This window comes from Panulirus ornatus, chromosome 5 (assembly GCF_036320965.1).
Source record: "Panulirus ornatus isolate Po-2019 chromosome 5, ASM3632096v1, whole genome shotgun sequence".
In the NCBI taxonomy this organism is placed as follows: Eukaryota; Metazoa; Arthropoda; class Malacostraca; order Decapoda; family Palinuridae; genus Panulirus; species Panulirus ornatus.
In genome coordinates, this window is record NC_092228.1 from 9,478,187 (window position 1) to 9,498,925 (window position 20,739).

The 20,739-nt window shown below is 49.3% G+C and overlaps 2 protein-coding genes across 3 annotated transcripts in view; one reads left to right on the forward strand and one right to left on the reverse strand.

Annotated features, from left to right (window-relative positions):
- LOC139748234 (immunoglobulin superfamily member 10-like) overlaps nucleotides 1–10,007 on the forward strand; it is a 118,675-nt gene extending 108,668 nt beyond the window's left edge. For both annotated transcript variants that reach the window (XM_071661102.1, XM_071661112.1), the window contains 2 exons: nucleotides 3,296–3,445; nucleotides 6,424–10,007. In XM_071661102.1, the coding sequence (XP_071517203.1) occupies nucleotides 3,296–3,445; nucleotides 6,424–6,582 (309 nt within the window). In that variant the 3' untranslated portion in view covers nucleotides 6,583–10,007. The remainder of the gene's footprint in view (nucleotides 1–3,295; nucleotides 3,446–6,423) is intronic.
- The window catches only part of Plod (procollagen lysyl hydroxylase), a 230,558-nt gene that overhangs the window by 135,727 nt on the left and 74,092 nt on the right, over nucleotides 1–20,739 (reverse strand). The window lies entirely within an intron of this gene.

Genomic DNA, 20,739 nt, shown 5'->3' on the forward strand with positions numbered 1-20,739 from the left:
TCTCTCTCTCTCTCTCTGCCCACACTTCGACAACCTTGAATCAACCGACATAAAACCAACGTGACCCAAAAAAAATGCAATGCAACCCACATAAACATGACTGAACCAGTTACAACCCTTGGGTCACGACGGCCTGACCTTTGACCTGACCCTTGAGAGTCACGTGAAGGGGGAGGGGGGCGGGGCTAGACGGTCATCTAAAGTCCCAAACGGCAGGCAGCACCGTCGTGGCCAAGGGCAGTACCGTGCTGCTCAGGGTCTGTACCGTCAAACTTATGAGGTCAACGGAATATTACCATCAACATGGCCAGAGGGTTCACTGTAGTGGGAGGGAAGGAGACGAGACACACACACACACACACACACACACACAAGACCAGGGCAACGCTGAGCAAGACATCACGTATTGGATGATGGCTAAACCCCTGCTACTCAACTGAGGCGTCAACCTTTTCAAACAACCAACATAAATGCATGTTTTGTGAGGCAAGACGATAACTCAAATCCTCGCACACGGCAGCAGACGTGTGTGTGTGTGTGTGTGTGTGTGTGTGATTGCTGCGTGCGCGTTGGGGGACAGAGAGTTTTGCGTTCGTGTTGCCCCGTCTCTTAACCTTCTATATGTGCACCATGTCTTTACTCCTATGTGTACACAGACACACACCCCTGCCTAAGCCTGGTGTGTGTGTGTGTGTGTGTGTGTGTGTGTGTGTGTGTGTGTGTGTGTGTGTGTGCTGAGGCGAGTGCATGCAGACGATCAAAGTACTCACCAAGTGTCACCTCCTGACCCACACTTCACCTCACCTGGAACAAGAGGGATAACTAATATTAGTAGGTTTATATAATCCACGTGACGGACACACACACACACACACACACACACACACACACACACCAACACACTCCTATAACTTCTGATGGAAAGACAAACTCTATGATGTCTGTCCATCGGTCTACGCACCTCTCTCTCTCTCTCTCTCTCTCTCTCTCTCTCTCTCTCTCTCTCTCTCTCTCTCTCTCTCTCTCTCTCTCTCTCTCTCTCCCAAACCTATGATTTTCGACTCGAGTGTCCGAGCCTTTGTGACAAGAGCCATCCTCAGGCCAGGTATACATATTCAATGACATAAAGGTGAAAGAGCTCTTGGCCAGGTGCTACTCTGGCAGGAGACTCTGGCCAACCAACCCACCCAAGGTGGACCTATTTTAGTACAACGTCTCTAAGTCTATCTATCTATCTATCTATCTATATATATATATATATATATATATATATATATATATATATATATATATATATATATGTATATATATATAAACAAATATATACATTAGTGTGAGCTGTGAGCAGGAGTTGTCTAACACACACACACAGAACTGAATACGACATCATATTCAGCTTTGTTAATCTTCTTTACGTTGTCTACATTTTCCCATTATTATTCCAACATCGGGTGGGAAGCTCCACCAACAACAGTTGGCCAAGGTGATTCCTGTATTGCATTCAAGCTTTCGCCTTCACACAGGCATCGCCAGGAAGCTCTCTTACTTACTTTTCTTCCCTTGTAAATTCCTGATGATGCCTCTGTGAGGGCCAGGAACACGCAAGCCTACATGAGAGCCAACACAAGTGCCTGCGTCACAACGTGTGGTACATAATCAGTACCAAGGTGTTCACCTCTGTATTACGAGGTTCACGGCAGTGAACGGTATATGACCTGTTACGCGTCTGTTCTCCATGTTCATCTGTTTGCATCCCTACATACCACACCGAAAAAATACACACACACACACACACACACACACACACACACACACGCTGACATACAAACACAGTCATTAAACCCTGGTACCTTCCCTTACCATAGTAAGTCGTTGATGAATTAAAAATACATATGAATCTCATTCTCACCGACCTCGGGGCTATGCCATCGCAATTATGACCCTGGAAGGGCAAGGGTAACTACAGCAGTTTCTCATGAGCTCCTCAAACGAAGGTAGCGTGATAAACCCAGCAGTTAAAGAGGAATGACTACCTTGCTCTCGAGGCACCAGCAGTGTGCTCAATATAGAACACTCTGGTGTGTGTGTGTGTGTGTGTGTGTGTGTGGTACGGCCGACCTGCCTCCATTGCCATGTAAAGGCTCAGTCCCCGACCTCACGAGTATTGTATGCTCACGCCACTTGAGAAATAATGAGGCCGAATGTAGCCAAATGCTTTAAACTGTGAGTATTGGAGGGTTCTTTTCTTTGGCTTGAACGAAGTGGAAAGAAGAAGAAAAAAAAATCCATATTAACCAGGGCCAGAATGGCTGACTCATTTATCAGACCCACTTCCCTGCTGGATGTATGACGAGAAATGTAAAAGAATCCGAGTTATTAATACAGCTATGATAAATGTAATTCAGTGTTAGGAATGCTAAATGTAATATAAATTTCATTCAGTGATGGGAATGCTAAATGTAATCTAAATTTCATTCACTGTTAGGAATGCTAAATGTAATCTAAATTTCATTCAGTGCTAAATGTAATCTAAATTTCATTCAGTGCTAAATGTAATCTAAATTTCATTCAGTGTTGGGAATGCTAAATATAATCTAAATTTCATTCAGTGTTGGGAATGCTAAATATAATCTAAATTTCATTCAGTGTTAGGAATGCTAAATGTAATCTAAATTTCATTCAGTGTTGGGAATGCTAAATATAATCTAAATTTCATTCAGTGTTAGGAATGCTAAATGTAATCTAAATTTCATTCAGTGTTGGGAATGCTAAATATAATCTAAATTTCATTCAGTGTTAGGAATGCTAAATATAATCTAAATTTCTTTCAGTCCTGACGTCTATTTGTCACGTAACTACACAGTAATACAGTCACAAAAATAAGATGCATCATCTATATTCTAACTCAGTTTTCTGATGGGTAAAAATCTAAAATGCTAACAAACGTCTTGGATTCTTCGGCAGAAGCAGGACCTAAGCAGGGCCCTCAAACATGCTGGTCCCAGCCCCTCCACACATGCACGTGTAGCGCCTCCACCACCGCCTCTGCCTCTCCACCTCAAGTCCTTCCATTGGGTCTCTTGATCCTCGAACCCCCCCATCCTTCACTTCATCGTACCTCTCACACTTCTACCCTGATGCCTCCCTGACTCCACGTCCGAAATGACGATAGTATATTCTTGTTAGCTTTATATTGCTTGACTGTTATCCTTGTAGTATGTACGTAGTCTATACATAGGAGAATGACAGTACTGTTTTAGAGCAAGTAAACCCACACATGTGCACGTTTCCGCAGGGTGCCAAGATCACACTGTGGTCCCACTTCGAGTCGGAGTACGTGCTGGGCCGCAAGATCGTCTTCATGTGCACGGCCCAGGGTGAGCCGCGGCCAGTCATCACCTGGTTCAAGGACGGCATCGAGCTCTACTCGCATTCCTTCTTCCAGGTCAGTTTTGCCACTGGTCAGAGGTGTTCCATGAGGCACTTCTTCCAGGTCAGTCCCTACACAAGTCAGAAGGTTCCATGGAACTTCTTCCAGGTCAGTTTTGCCACTGGTCAGAGGTGTTCCATGAGGCACTTCTTCCAGGTCAGTCCCTACACAAGTCAGAAGGTTCCATGGAACTTCTTCCAGGTCAGTTTTGCCGCTGGTCAGAGGTGTTCCATGAAGCACTTCTTCCAGGTCAGTTCCTACACAAGTCAGAAGGTTCCATGGAACTTCTTCCAGTTAGTCTTTCCACAGACCTGAGGGCTGCAACTGAACATATACTCCTTCAATGTCAATTTTAGTATGGTTAGTTATAAACAGCCACTCCTTCCAGGTCAATTTCTGGACACGTTAGAACGTTCCAGCTAATGAGATACTTCGTCTATCTCCGTGTTTACACAAGTAAGAGGCTTCCAGGGAAACAAACACTACTTCCAGATCAAACTCATACTGGGAGAAGATTCCTGCTAAAAGGGAACTCCTAAATTGACCTTTTCTATGGTCAGAAACTACCTCAAAATTAATTTCACATAAGAGATTCCAGCTGGACAAAAACTCCCCCTAAATCAATATCATTTGGTCAAATTTCTCCAGAAGAAAAGAGGCAGTTGTTGATAACAGAAAAGATCAGAAACACCAAGTTTAAAGTGGAGTGAGAGTTGAAGGGCAAGTAGAAAAAAATAAATTGTTAATACAGATTTACCGACTGGAGTCGCAAGCAAGTGTCAGTCGTGGCCTTGAAGCTAGATACTCTTGTCTGTTTCTAATCTCATAAAATATATTTCAAACAGAAAACTTCGGCTGGACAGAAACTCCAACCAAATCAACCTTAAGTGGTCGCGCTATTCCAGTTGAAATGATGTTCCCTACAGCTCAAAAACTGTCCAGATCAGAAGGATCCTGGTTAATGGGAACTCCAAGATCAATCTTATACATGCTACTCTCATGATACTAACGAAACAAACTTCTTTGAGGTCAGTACTCGAACTGCTCAGAAGATTCAAGGCGAATTCATGTTTTTCCAAGTGGGTCGTCCTCCAACTGCTCAGACGTTTTCCAAGTGGGTCGTCCTCCAACTGCTCAGACGTTTTCCAAGTGGGTCGTCCTCCCACCACTCAAAAGGTCTGAACTGACGAGACACTTTACTAGGTCTGTATTTTCACTGGTTAAGAATGCTTCAGATGGAAAGCCTTTCCTTCTTATAAAGGTGAGGAGGTACTCAAAGCCTCCCTGTGTTGACATGCATACTGGCGTGCGAGGAGTCCATCTTAACTATTTCACCTCAGGTTTTGGTACATGAGTTTCCTGTTTCGAAGGGACTTCCTTGAAGGCCATTTCCAGCACGACATAAAAAGTCTGACGAAAGGGCACTTCCTCCGGGTTGATGCTTGCATGAAAGAGAATTTTTAGCTGGGGAGACACGTCTTGCAGGCAATTAAATTCCAGCAGGAGAGACTCGCTTTTCATGCCCGTCCTTGAAAGAAAAATAAATAACCTCAAGTTTCATGCTGGAGGGTGAGGATGAGGCACAAAATCTCAGCCACTTCCTGAAGGTTACTGCTGACGGAGGGAGACCTACGTTGCAGTCAGTTCCTAAGTGTTACAGGGTACCGTATGGAGAGGTAGCCATGTGAAGGTTTTCATTCTGATTCATTCCTTACCAACGTCATGTCCCTGGAGGGAGTCAAGAGGAGGATTTCATCCCATATAAATCCTGTAAGGCATTCTAAAACGAATTACGACGGCAAATACTCCACACATCTCATTCTGTAGTTATAAGTACAGTGTTATGGTTTTGACTATCGTAGATACGCACAATGACATGCTATTCAGTCTTATTTGTTTCTCAATCAGACACAGACAAACAGACTGATGGTAGCAAAAAGCGGATTCAGATGTACAGGATTGATTCTCACAACGTCTACAACAACAGACGTTTCATCTCCACATTACTTTAGTCACTGCGTATACATGCATGTTTACAATGTCATCATTCATGAATAACAATGTTAACTGTAGGATTCGAGTGAATGATATCCAATCCTGTTGTTACTTCTAATTCGTAAGATAAAAAATGTTAAAAAAAATATATACAATTCTTTACAATCCACTTTCACTTGGTTTCCAATTCCAAAGTAGGTAATGAACACCCTAATCACCATGTCTTCCAAGAGCCATACATAACATGAGAGTATGTACGGGCATCTTGGACACCTCGAAGAGTTTTTCAAATGGTGTTTATAACTTAAGGTTAACGAGTCTTAATGACCCTGGCAGTTGATGGTCCCAAAACCTAAATTACCAGCTAACCATTATGTCTCGTTTATATATACATTCTGACTCCACCCAGTAAGCTGAGATATAGATGTGTTAATCACAAGAAAAACTTCTAAATAATTCCTTCTTCTTAAATAAGGTGTCATATAAATGCTCCAGTTGGGAACATGACTATATCAACTTCGGGGAGGTATATACAGAGAGGACATGAATGTATGATACATGCATGGAATTTCTTCGGTAATACCAAATGATGACCTTCAAGCTTAATGCCAAATGGCTCGCTAGCAATACACAGTAATAGCAAAAAATCTTATGCGCAGAATTAGAGCAGAATTCAGTAGATAATTCCTTAAACTGGAGGTGCGTCTTCTGCCAGAGCCTCCTCCTGTAGTAGATGAAAGATTGGCAGAGATCATTTAAGCAGTTCACCTGCTAACTCTTCGAACAAATGATCAAAGTTAAGACGATAAAAATGTTAGAATGTTCAAACAAAATCAATGAACACGGTCAAAAGTAACCACGACTCTTAACTGCGGAGATCGTGTGTGTGTGTGTGTGTGTGTGTGTATATATTCTCTGACACCCCACCAGAGGTGAGGAAGGTGTGGGTGGTGAGGAGGGAGTGTGCGGCACGTCAGTAATGCCATGTGTCGTTGCAGGTGCACGAGTGGAAGGAGGGCAAGGCCCTCATCAAGAGCAAGATGGAGATCGACCCGGCCACCCAGATGGACGCCGGCTACTACGAGTGTCAAGCCGACAACAAGTACGCCGTGGACGTGAAGGGCTTCAGCGCCGACTACTCCATCGAGTTCGCGTGAGCGCCGCCCGCGTCTCCAGTCTCGACTACTTGTTCAAAAACGACCGCCATGTACCGCTGTTCCTCAAGGCTCCGCGCCAGGATTTCCCATGGTTTGACTACAGCATCCACCGGGGCGTGTTGTACTGTGCCTGCTACCACGCTACGCGCTGGCTCTGGTGTCACAATTATTCTCCGCTATGTACTTGGCTGAAGCGTGGTAGAGGGTTACGGTCTCCCTCACCCACCGGTGGTGGACTTCGACCACTGGATCCAGGGCACGCAGGTCTGTGCCCATGTGTAATGCCCATAAACCAGGGTCATGCAGTAGAGTGATGATAATGATGATGAGATCGACAGGAATGAAGGTTCTTGTTCGTAGGGTAACGCGAGGAGGCAACACATTGCTGGAGAGTGAGGTAGAGAGAGACTATTTAGCTACACGAGAGGCCACTTGGGTCTACGTTACAAAAGTGATGAGTCGTCTGTTAGGATATCAGGTCTAGGTAACGCTTGTCGGACGTGCAGTACTGTGCCTAGTTAGCGGGTATACTCTTCACTGCAGCACAGGTCGAGGGGTGTGGGTATATGGAGTTTAGAAACAGTGTCAGAGAGGAGGGAGAAGCAAGAAACACAAAGTAATTTCCAGTAGTGAGAGATGTAGCAGAGCCACGTAGTTATAGAGTACAAACGACGAGTTGCTATAGGAAGCCAAGACTCATAACTGGTTAGAGACGAGGGGCTGTAGTGCTGTCTGTATGACGAGGGGATGTGCCACACACACGTACACACACTCACACACACACCGTGGTGGGAGTTCATGAGGATAGAGGCTGGAGATTAAGCTTTACAGAAGGCAGGGAGGGAGTCTGGTGCCCAGTGCAGAGACTTCACAAGAAATGAATTAGTTTAAGTAAATACGGTGGACTGTTAAGTAAGGATTGAATCGTTGTGTGGTTACGCCAGCTATGGTTGTGTGGTCAGGCTAGCTATGGTTGTGTGTTCAGGCCAGCTATGGTTGTGTGTCCAGACCAGCTATGGTTGTGTGGTTAGGCCAGCTATGATTGTGTGTTCAGGCTAGCTATGGTTGTGTGTTCAGGCCAGCTATGGTTGTGTGTTCAGGCCAGCTATGGTTGTGTGGTTAGGCCAGCTATGGTTGTGTGTTCAGGCTAGCTATGGTTGTGTGGTTAGGCCAGCTATGGTTGTGTGTTCAGGCTAGCTATAGTTGTGTGGTTAGGCCAGCTATGGTTGTGTGATCAGGCCAGCTATGGTTGTGTGGTTAGGCCAGCTATGGTTGTGTGGTCAGGCCAGCTATCGTTGTGTGGTTAGGCCAGCTGTTAAACTTAGTGGTAGCGAAGGTCCTGGCTTCACCTATCTCATGGTAGTGAATGGTTCCTTAGGTAGGCCTACACTGAGACTCTAGTCTTACACTGTGTGTGAGTTTCTTTGTCACCTGATTCACTATAGATGGGCCTAGACTGGACATCCATTTGATACATGTGAAACACACACGTGTACCCTCTTCACCCACTCACTCTCCCAACTCAACGAGCGACCCAACCTTAAGTTTTGTCCAGCCTTAAGTATCTCCAATTAGCTGTCTTCAGCCTTGGTACAACCTCACCCAGCTCTTGTTCAACCTCGTCTAAACCTGCTTACATCTATGACACCCTTACCTAAAATCTCCTCACTCTGTCCAACCACAATCAACCACAAAGTAGTTCTCTCCACACCCAGCCAAATTTCCATACCTTTGTCTATGCCGACCTAAACCTCCCTAGCTCTGTCCAGGTCTGCCTAGAGCTTGGATGCTTTTTCTGGCTCGATCTTAACCCCCGCAGCTATGTCAAGACCCAGCTAAACCTCCCCAGCTTTGTCCAGGCCCAGCTAAACCTCCCCAGCTTTGTCCAAGCCCAGCTAAACCTTCGTGGCTTTGTGCTCGCCCACACGAATCTCCCCAGCTTGTCCAGGTCCACCTAAACCTCCGTAGTTTTGTTTTGGACCCTCCCAACCTCCGTAGCTTCGTCTAGGGTCACCCAAACCTCCGCAGCAATTTTTTCCTCTGCACTCTAGGCCCACGCAGCTTCCTCTAGACCCAGACACACGCAAAGTCTCTAGGCGGTGTAACCCCACTAGACCTTACTCAGCTTAGATCTCGTGAGCTTGCCCGGCATCACACATATCGAGCTCAACCTAAGCCCGTCCAACACCGCGCAGCAGCGAGCGAGAACCACCTTCCTTTTAGAGTTCCAGAGTCGAGGTCTTGACCGACACCCCACCGTCTGCAAGTCCATCCACCTCAACCTGCCAGTCATCCACCTCAACCTGCCAGTCATCCACCTCAACCTCTCCTTCATCATTCTCAACCTTCCCATCACAACACCTTCAACCCTTGATCTGACTTCAGCCTTCACCACATACTGGAAATCGCAACAAATAAATCAGTTCTTTAGGAAAAAAAAAAAAGATTATTTTTCTATCTAGACGACCCCATGTTGTGTCCAGCCTCTCGGTGATGCCCGCGCATCACTAGTCCCTCCTCCACACGACACACACACGCGCCTCTCCAGGCCATCTTTTAACGCAGTAAGTGGTGGGGGGGAATCTCCACGGGGCGCGACCTATTACTGCCTGTCCCGATAGTGTGTGTAAGCCCCAGCGGACACCACCACACTGGGCCTTGTCTCGAAGAAATTTTTTGAGGGGCGGCTCTTTTTAACTTTGTGTCCCCCCCACCACTGAGAGTTCCTTACAAGATGCCCTGCACCTCACCTTGCGTCAGTCCTCCTGGCAACACACACGCCTCACCAGTCACTGTGTCAGTCCTCCTGGCAACACACACGCCTCACCAGTCACTGTGTCAGTCCTCCTGGCAACACACACGCCTCACCAGTCACTGTATCAGTCCTCCTGGCAACACACACACCTCACCAGTCACTGTGTCAGTCCTCCTGGCAACACACACGCCTCACCAGTCACTGTGTCAGTCCTCCTGGCAACACACACGCCTCACCAGTCACTGTGTCAGTCCTCCTGGCAATACACACGCCTCACCAGTCACTGTGTCAGCCCTCGTGGCCACAGGAATGCTTCATCAGCCCTTGTGTCAACCCTTCTTCTACCACACGCTTCGCCAGCCCTCTGTCAGCCGCCCAGCCAACCCTCTTCCTGACACAGTCTGACACCACCACAAGACTACTCAACTGAACTGCCAGATAAAAACTTTTCCTCGAGAAGGTTCATACATACATTATTATGACTATATCAGATGTCCAATGTTATGCATATCATAGATATATGTATACACATATATATATATATATACATATGAATATATACATATCCTATTATATCATATTGCAATACTATGTGTATCATACAATAAGAAAGGAGATGTAGAAATCAAAGCACTTAGCTATATTCCTAATAAAATTTGCATTTTACGAATCTCTTTGTCTGACTGTGAGGCTATGTGTTCCCCCACAGCCTCTGCTACTGTGGGAAGCGTTCTCCAGCTTATCTCAATCTTATGACAACGAAGTATGCCAGCGAAAATATATGTATCAGGAGTCGAAATAAAACAACCCTGTAAGATCTGTTACGAAAACCTAACAGACTGTGGCATAGCACAGTGTAATCATCTTCCCTAACTCGTACTTATGTATATATTAAAACATATAATCCATCTACTTATCTCTTATCTCGCACACAAACACACAGGGCGAAAAGAAGTTTATAAAAATTGTATGATAGGAGAGAGAGAGAGAGAGAGAGAGAGATGGAGGCCCCATGAGTGTAAAACTGCCTCCTCTCCCGTACAGTACAAGCAGGTATATCTACACACACAAACACGAATCTGCGATTCATCTCGTCCGTAAACCCAGTTTTTGATGGACGAGAGAGATGAGGCTTCCACTTGTAGGGTCCTGCTCGTAGCAAAGGGCGATGGATGGTATGAACGTGTACTTAGTGAGAACATTAACGTTGCGGGGGCGTGGGGAGCGTGTTGCTCCTGACGTGCAGTACTGTTGTGTGGCAATGGCCAGGTCCTGTGGTATCCTCAGGCCAGTCCCCACAGTGGCCAGGTCCTGTGGTATCCTCAGGCCAGTCCCCACAGTGGCCAGGTCCTGTGGTATCCTCAGGCCAGTCCCTACAGTGGCCAGGTCCTGTGGTATCCTCAGGCCTGTCCCCACAGTGGCCAGGTCCTGTGGTATCCTCAGGCCTGTCCCTACAGTGGCCAGGTCCTGTGGTATCCTCAGGCCAGTCCCTACAGTGGCCAGGTCCTGTGGTATCCTCAGGCCAGTCCCCACAGTGGCCAGGTCCTGTGGTATCCTCAGGCCAGTCCCCACAGTGGCCAGGTCCTGTGGTATCCTCAGGCCTGTCCCCACAGTGGCCAGGTCCTGTGGTATCCTCAGGCCAGTCCCCACAGTGGCCAGGTCCTGTGGTATCCTCAGGCCAGTCCCCACAGTGGCCAGGTCCTGTGGTATCCTCAGGCCAGTCCCCACAGTGGCCAGGTCCTGTGGTATCCTCAGGCCTGTCCCCACAGTGGCCAGGTCCTGTGGTATCCTCAGGCCTGTCCCCACAGTGGCCAGGTCCTGTGGTATCCTCAGGCCTGTCCCCACAGTGGCCAGGTCCTGTGGTATCCTTTTAGGTTTTTCTTGCACCGTTTGGTCCCAGGGTTTTAAAGGCTGAGTTGCTTTAATAAGACGAATGCAGAAGGTGTATTTCTAGTGATACGAGTCAAGGACTCTCATTAATACCTCCAATACAAACGTGTTAGGGTCAACATTAGAAATCTTCAGAGGCAAATAGTAAGATGTTACCTTGTGACTCTTGTTAACTATGTAAAAGTATTATCAGACCAACAAAAAGGAATGAATACTTGTATATATATCATACGTGTGTGTTTAGGTAATCATATAACATCTCAGAAGAGGTACAAGTGGAAGCAGGCAAGACAGCTCAGTGTTTGTAAACAAAGACATATAATACCTGGAAGGTGTGAGATGAAGCTTGCAATATAGTTGCTGCTGCAGCAACGTGATCCAAACCATGACCAAATAACGTGGGGTCATGAGACAACGAACATGGCTCTTGTCATACCACAGTCTTAAAAATCAAACCATGGAGGGCATGAGATAATCAACCCAACAGTATACACGAAGGTTGTGTGGAAGAAACTATAGTTTACTGAGAGTATAGAGAGGCAGGGTGTAGTGGTGTGAGTCAGGATGGACTGACGGACCAGCTGACTGGTCTAGGTCCTGCTGGGAGAGCAAATGGTGTTATCACTTAACAATGACCACAAGGGAGACAAGAGAGCCTTATTCGAAATAAAAGACTTGGACGGATGGAAAAGCCTCGTTCCACCGATAACACTACCATATCTGAGCTAGTGAGGAGGTGGTCCCATCTGTCGAAACGATTCTGCCAAAGTCTGTGCACATCAACAAGCTCTCGGGTGTTTGTTCCTGCGTCATCACAGTGTTGTGGTAGTGATTAGGGAGCTGTGGCCAGGCATGGTCTTGTGGCTCTCAAGCCACGAGCCGCTGGGTTATATAGGAAACTGGTGACTGTATAAAAGTCCATCTCACTTTACAACTTTGGATTCTCTCAGAAATGTTATTGTACTCTCGCGACAACTGGCTGTGAGTGTCTTGCAACTTGTCTACTTTCTCCTTCGTGAAGCAGAACTAAGTTGTCAACTATGTGAGGGTATGTGGCAGAGTCCAGGTTCTCACTCGAGAAGGTGTTCAGTGCCTCTTGTGATTTGTGTTTGTCTCTCAGTTGGTTCAACATTTCAGTACAGAACTGTAGGTATGATGGCGTGGCCTCTGACCTGATCCTTAATGTTCCGGCTCAAGGGTCTTATAGTGATCGCAGGATGAAGAAGAGAGGGAGTTTCAAGAGCCTGGTCCTATTGCAGAAGACATGTACACACAGTCTGTATCCTTCTTAAATGTCCAGTGTGTTATGCCACTGAGCAGAGGGCAAGTCTGGGGGAAGGGGGTCACTATTCAAAGATCTTGTTTTGAGTTTAATGTTTCTTCCAAGAAAAGTTTTGTGGTCATCCACACTGACACAAACTGCCACTTTACTACACAGCTTCCTCGCTACTGCCATTTGTGTACGTGCTTCTGTTCTTAGTTAGGCCAATTGTACTGAGGTATTGAATGTGAACTTTGGACGTGAACAAAAATATTTCTTTTCACAATATCATGATTGGCTCTTTGTTCTTACTGTTTCTATTTCGCGTTTCGTATGATATAATCTGAGACAATATCAATGTTTCTACTTCCTGAGGATAATTCTCCTTTCTCGAGTGAACTTGGGGACTTTTTAAACCTACCCTCTATCTGATTCCACTTTCTTCGTTTGCTTTTCCTATGTAGAAAACGGGAGTCTCTCTGGTTCTGGCAGCCTTGCACTTTCCATCTCATTCGTGTGTGTCTGGAGAGCTTCTGTGGTCTACATTTCCCGAGGTTCTTCCACTCGGGAGTGACCTCTGCCGCTGTACTAAGGGGTGATTAATGTCAATTTCTCCCCCACTTGTGTATACTTACTTCCGACAGACGACCAGGTAATTCTATGTGAGGATACGCATTTAAGATGCCACACGGTGCAGTGTCCATCCTCTTCTGTCCTCATACGTCGTGTACCGAGACCACATCATGGCATCATGAGTGAAACTCACATCCACCGTTGTCTTCTTTTAAGGTTCGGTTCTATTGTTTCGTAAGGTGAGGTAGTTCTCGCATTACACTACGAGTTTTCGTCTTCAGCAAGCGTTCGTCTGTGCTACGTGGGAGAAAACGTTGTTTCCCGTTCGCTTTCATCTCGGGTGTGGCTGGGCGAAAATTCTACTAAGAATTACGCCTGAGGCCGTATTTCCATGATCAGCCTTTCAGCACTGCATTTCAGCACTGCATTTACTGTCCGCTGCGACAGAGTGAACATAGCCATGTTGTGTACAATATACATATACATTTCATAATACATGAAAATAAACTTTTTGATATTCTAAACTGGGGCAATGGATGGATGTAAATGAATACGTTTTCTATAAGGCAATACACATCCTAGGTAACCCTCGACACTGTCACTAGTATTACTTCATATTTAGCAGGTGACCCTTGACACTGCAGCAAACGTTGCCTCGTAATTAGCAGGTGACCCTTGACACTGTAGCAAACGTTGCCTCGTAATTAGCAGATGACCCTTGACACTGTAGCAAACGTTGCTTCGTAATTAGCAGATGACCCTCGACACTGTAGCAAACGCTGCTTCGTAATTAGCAGATGACCCTTGACACTGTAGCAAACGTTGCTTCGTAATTAACAGATGACCCTTGACACTGTAGCAAACGTTGCTTCGTAATTAGCAGATGACCCTTGACACTGTAGCAAACGTTGCTTCGTAATTAGCAGATGACCCTTGACACTGTAGCAAACGTTGCTTCGTAATTAGCAGATGACCCTTGACACTGTAGCAAACGTTGCTTCGTAATTAGCAGATGACCCTTGACACTGTAGCAAACGTTGCTTCGTAATTAGCAGATGACCCTTGACACTGTAGCAAACGTTGCTTCGTAATTAGCAGATGACCCTTGACACTGTAGCAAACGTTGCTTCGTAATTAGCAGGTGACCCTTGACACTGTAGCAAACGTTGCTTCGTAATTAGCAGGTGACCCTTGACACTGTAGCAAACGTTGCTTCGTAATTAGCAGGTGACCCTTGACACTGTAGCAAACGTTGCTTCGTAATTAGCAGGTGACCCTTGACACTGTAGCAAACGTTGCTTCGTAATTAGCAGATGACCCTTGACACTGTAGCAAACGTTGCCTCGTAATTAGCAGATGACCCTTGACACTGTAGCAAACGTTGCTTCGTAATTTGCAGATGACCCTAGACACTGTGTGACTAATACTGCTTCATAATCAGCAGGTGACACTTGACATTGTAACTACTACAATCTACGTGTATCCTGTTGGCGACATCCTGTCACCCGCCCAGTATCGAACCAAGAGACCCACGACAGAGAACAAACAGGTCGAACCAACCAGCCACCTGGGTGACATGGACGGTAATGATGATAATCCATCTTGCGTTGTCTTGCCGCCCCCACACACTGGGAGGAAAAGTGGGTCTTGGGCACTAAACCTGTTAAGTAGCCCATCAGGGAATAACAATTGTAATAGTTAATAAGTATTTGTAAGTTTACAGTCGAACCTAAATTTTGCTTGCGTGCAGACCACTCTTCGTGTACTAAAGTGTACACAGGTGTGCCATCAACACAGTGTTGCATGCAGGGTAACAGCCAAGGTCTGTGCTACCACCTACCTACCTAGGAAGGACGCAACACCACAGGGGACGCAACATATGTGTGGACCGACCATCCCCACCTCCAAGGGCACCAACGTTCATAACCTGACATCTTCACCCCGGGAACGACTCTCTCTCTCTCTCTCTCTCTCTCTCTCTCTCTCTCTCTCTCTCTCTCTCTCTCTCTCTCTCTCTCTCTCTCTATCTATCTATCTATCTATATCGGGTTGCTGTGTTCGGTTCGGTAAAAATTTTGCCAACAACAAAAATTATCCAATTTGTGTCGACCTTCACTAATATGAACGTTAAAATTCTTGGTGTATTTGATAACAGAAGATTCAATGATATTTCTTGTGGTAAAGGAGTTACAGTTAATAAAAGAATTGGCATTACTCCAGTCAATACAATGGTCACCAGTTAATAAAAGAATTGGCATTACACCAGTCAATACAATGGTCATAAAACCCCACAAAGCTAGGCGGTGGGGTAAGCCAGGCGGTGTGGGTAAGATAGTCAGTGGGGTTAGCCAGGTGGCGTGGGTAAGGTAGTTTAAGACAGGTGGTGGTGTGGGTAAGTAATTAGTGGGGTTACTGATTGTTGCTGGTAAAACCTGACCATTAATTAATTCAGGGCCACACCTCCCTCCTGGGCCACACCCACCATGACCTCAGCCTCCACCAAGCCACACCTCACATTAACACTGTCTTCCCATCACCCTCCCTCCCATAACGTCTACCCACATCCCTACCTCCCTCCTATCTCATCACATACTCTAAGAACCCTCCGTCCTCCCGCTCCTGACCTGTGCACCGCCGGGCCTCACGCCACACCCTGACTGACCTGTGCACCGCCGGGCCTCACGCCACACCTTGACTGACCTGTGCACCGCCGGGCCTCACGCCACACCTTGACTGACCTGTGCACCGCCGGGCCTTACGCCACACCCTGACTGACCAGTGCACCGCCGGGCCTCACGCCACACCCTGACTGACCAGTGCACCGCCGGCCTCACGCCACACCCTGACTGACCAGTGCACCGCCGGGCCTCACGCCACACCCTGACTGACCAGTGCACCGCCGGGCCTCACGCCACACCTTGACTGACCTGTGCACCGCCGGCCTCACGCCACACCCTGACTGACCAGTGCACCGCCGGGCCTCACGCCACACCTTGACTGACCTGTGCACCGCCGGGCCTCACGCCACACCCTGACTGACCTGTGCACCGCCGGGCCTCACGCCACACCCTGACTGACCTGTGCACCGCCGGGCCTCACGCCACACCTTGACTGACCTGTGCACCGCCGGGCCTCACGCCACACCCTGACTGACCTGTGCACCGCCGGGCCTCACGCCACACCCTGACTGACCTGTGCACCGCCGGGCCTCACGCCACACCCTGACTGACCTGTGCACCGCCGGCCTCACGCCACACCCTGACTGACCAGTGCACCGCCGGCCTCACGCCACACCCTGACTGACCTGTGCACCGCCGGCCTCACGCCACACCCTGACTGACCTGTGCACCGCCGGGCCTCACGCCACACCTTGACTGACCTGTGCACCGCCGGGCCTCACGCCACACCCTGACTGACCAGTGCACCGCCGGGCCTCACGCCACACCCTGACTGACCAGTGCACCGCCGGGCCTCACGCCACACCTTGACTGACCTGTGCACCGCCGGGCCTCACGCCACACCTTGACTGACCTGTGCACCGCCGGGCCTCACGCCACACCCTGACTGACCAGTGCACCGCCGGCCTCACGCCACACCTTGACTGACCTGTGCACCGCCGGCCTCACGCCACACCTTGACTGACCTGTGCACCGCCGGCCTCACGCCACACCCTGACTGACCTGTGCACCGCCGGGCCTCACGCCACACCCTGACTGACCTGTGCACCGCCGGCCTCACGCCACACCTTGACTGACCTGTGCACCGCCGGGCCTCACGCCACACCCTGACTGACCAGTGCACCGCCGGGCCTCACGCCACACCCTGACTGACCTGTGCACCGCCGGCCTCACGCCACACCTTGACTGACCTGTGCACCGCCGGGCCTCACGCCACACCCTGACTGACCAGTGCACCGCCGGGCCTCACGCCACACCCTGACTGACCAGTGCACCGCCGGGCCTCACGCCACACCCTGACTGACCAGTGCACCGCCGGGCCTCACGCCACACCCTGACTGACCAGTGCACCGCCGGGCCTCACGCCACACCCTGACTGACCAGTGCACCGCCGGGCCTCACGCCACACCTTGACTGACCTGTGCACCGCCGGCCTCACGCCACACCTTGACTGACCTGTGCACCGCCGGGCCTCACGCCACACCCTGACTGACCAGTGCACCGCCGGGCCTCACGCCACACCCTGACTGACCAGTGCACCGCCGGGCCTCACGCCACACCTTGACTGACCTGTGCACCGCCGGGCCTCACGCCACACCCTGACTGACCAGTGCACCGCCGGGCCTCACGCCACACCTTGACTGACCTGTGCACCGCCGGCCTCACGCCACACCTTGACTGACCTGTGCACCGCCGGGCCTCACGCCACACCTTGACTGACCTGTGCACCGCCGGCCTCACGCCACACCCTGACTGACCAGTGCACCGCCGGGCCTCACGCCACACCCTGACTGACCAGTGCACCGCCGGGCCTCACGCCACACCCTGACTGACCAGTGCACCGCCGGGCCTCACGCCACACCTTGACTGACCTGTGCACCGCCGGGCCTCACGCCACACCTTGACTGACCTGTGCACCGCCGGCCTCACGCCACACCTTGACTGACCTGTGCACCGCCGGGCCTCACGCCACACCTTGACTGACCTGTGCACCGCCGGCCTCACGCCACACCCTGACTGACCTGTGCACCGCCGGCCTCACGCCACACCTTGACTGACCTGTGCACCGCCGGCCTCACGCCACACCTTGACTGACCTGTGCACCGCCGGCCTCACGCCACACCTTGACTGACCTGTGCACCGCCGGGCCTCACGCCACACCCTGACTGACCTGTGCACCGCCGGCCTCACGCCACACCCTGACTGACCAGTGCACCGCCGGGCCTCACGCCACACCCTGACTGACCAGTGCACCGCCGGCCTCACGCCACACCTTGACTGACCTGTGCACCGCCGGGCCTCACGCCACACCTTGACTGACCTGTGCACCGCCGGGCCTCACGCCACACCTTGACTGACCTGTGCACCGCCGGGCCTCACGCCACACCTTGACTGACCTGTGCACCGCCGGGCCTCACGCCACACCCTGACTGACCAGTGCACCGCCGGGCCTCACGCCACACCTTGACTGACCTGTGCACCGCCGGCCTCACGCCACACCCTGACTGACCAGTGCACCGCCGGGCCTCACGCCACACCCTGACTGACCAGTGCACCGCCGGGCCTCACGCCACACCTTGACTGACCTGTGCACCGCCGGCCTCACGCCACACCCTGACTGACCAGTGCACCGCCGGGCCTCACGCCACACCTTGACTGACCTGTGCACCGCCGGCCTCACGCCACACCCTGACTGACCAGTGCACCGCCGGGCCTCAAGCCACACCCTGACTGACCTGTGCACTGCAGGGCCTTACGCCACACCCTGACTGACCTGTGCACCGCCGGGCCTCACGCCACACCCTGACTGACCTGTGCACCGTCGGGCCTCACGCCACACCCTGACTGACCAGTGCACCGCCGGGCCTCACGCCACACCCTGACTGACCAGTGCACCGCCGGGCCTCACGCCACACCTTGACTGACCTGTGCACCGCCGGGCCTCAAACCACACCCTGACTGACCTGTGCACCGCCGGGCCTCACGCCACACCCTGACTGACCTGTGCACCGCCGGGCCTCACGCCACACCCTGACTGACCTGTGCACCGCCGAGCCTCACGCCACACCCTGACTGACCAGTGCACCGCCGGGCCTCACGTCACACCCTGACTGACCTGTGCACTTGTAGTTCGTATCCTTCATAACGCTAAGACTTAGAGTATGCTTCTCATGTTTGGTCACCGCACCTAAATAAAGAACCACAGAGGGCTAACAGAGACGTAGAGGAGGGCAACAGAGACGGTAACAGAATTAAAAGAGCTGAGTGACGGGGAAAGACTAAAAGCCTTAAATCTGTCCACCATGGATGAGGGAAGAGTGAGGGGGGAGACAGTCTGTCCCAAGCCATCCCAGCTGTTCATCCACACTTCGGTGCTGGCCACTCATTGGGCACCTGGCTTACGCTAGGCCGTACTTATGTGAGTGTGTATATATACAGTCATGGCGCGCGCACACACACACACACACACACACACACACACACACACACACACACACACACACAGAGGCACGCGTGCGCGCGAACCCAGGTGGTGACAGCCTGGACAGGCGAGAGACAATCAAGACAAGTACAGTGATATTTGCCACATCCTTTACACGGCCGGCACCTGTTGGCTGACCGGCTGGCTGCCTCCATGATGTCCAGAACAGGACAACCATCACCACCGCCTCACACTCAGCGTACATACCACAGCCTAGAACTGGCGCAGAAATCACGTGATCGTCACACACACACTCAGGAAATGGAGGGAGAGAGAGAGAGAGAGAGAGAGAGAGAGGGAGAGAGAGAGAGAGAGAGAGAGAGAGAGAGAGAGAGAGAGAGAGAGAGAGAGAGAGAGAGAGAGAGAGAGAGAGAGAGTATATATATATACATATATATATATATATTATATATATATATATATATATATATATATATATATATATATATATATATATATATATATTTTTTTTTTTTTTTCGTCGCTGTCTCCCGCGTTTGCGAGGTAGCGCAAGGAAACAGTCGAAAAAAATGGCCCAACCCACCCCCATACACATGTATATACATACACGTCCACACACGCAAATATATATACCCATACATCTCAATGTACACATATATATACACACACAGACACATACATATATACACATGCACACAATTCACACTGTCTGCCTTTATTAATTCCCATCGCCACCTCACCACACATGGAATAACATCCCCCTCCCCCCTCATGTGTGCGAGGTAGCGCTAGGAAAAGACAACAAAGGCCCCCATATATATATATATATATATATATATATATATATATATATATATATATATATATATATATATTCCTTGTGCACGACGGTACGTCTGTCTTATGTCCGTAATATAGTCTGGCCTCTGACCTGACCCCGAGAAGGCCACGAAAAAGGCTAAGCCATCATACCCAAGGGTCGCACGCATCGTCGTGCTGAGACCAAGAGGTCAAAAACGGGAAGACAAGCTTTGGTCTGGAAGAAGAAGGAGGAGGAGGAAGAGGAGGAGGAGGAGGAGGAGGAGGAGGAGGAGGAGGAGGAGGAGGAGGAGGAGGAGAGAGAGTGGTCTGCCCCCGGGCTGGGCTCTGGCCCCGAGCATGACTTCGCTAGACTCCTGACGTCATCAACCCACGACCTTACTAACCCCCGGGACCTTCACTCCACCCTGAAGACCTCACTGTAATCCTCATGACTTTACGCTCGCCATGGGAAGATTTCACGTGTACGTTAAATCTACGGTGGATTTCATCGTTCATTCCTTCAAAGTTTATATGATTCAATAAAATTCACCTCTGGAGAATAAAATGAGGAGATATATATATATATATATATATATATATATATATATATATATATATATATATATATATATATATGTACATATATGTATATATATATATATATATATATATATATATATATATATATATATATATATATATATATATATATATATGTATATATATATATATATATATATATATATATATATATATA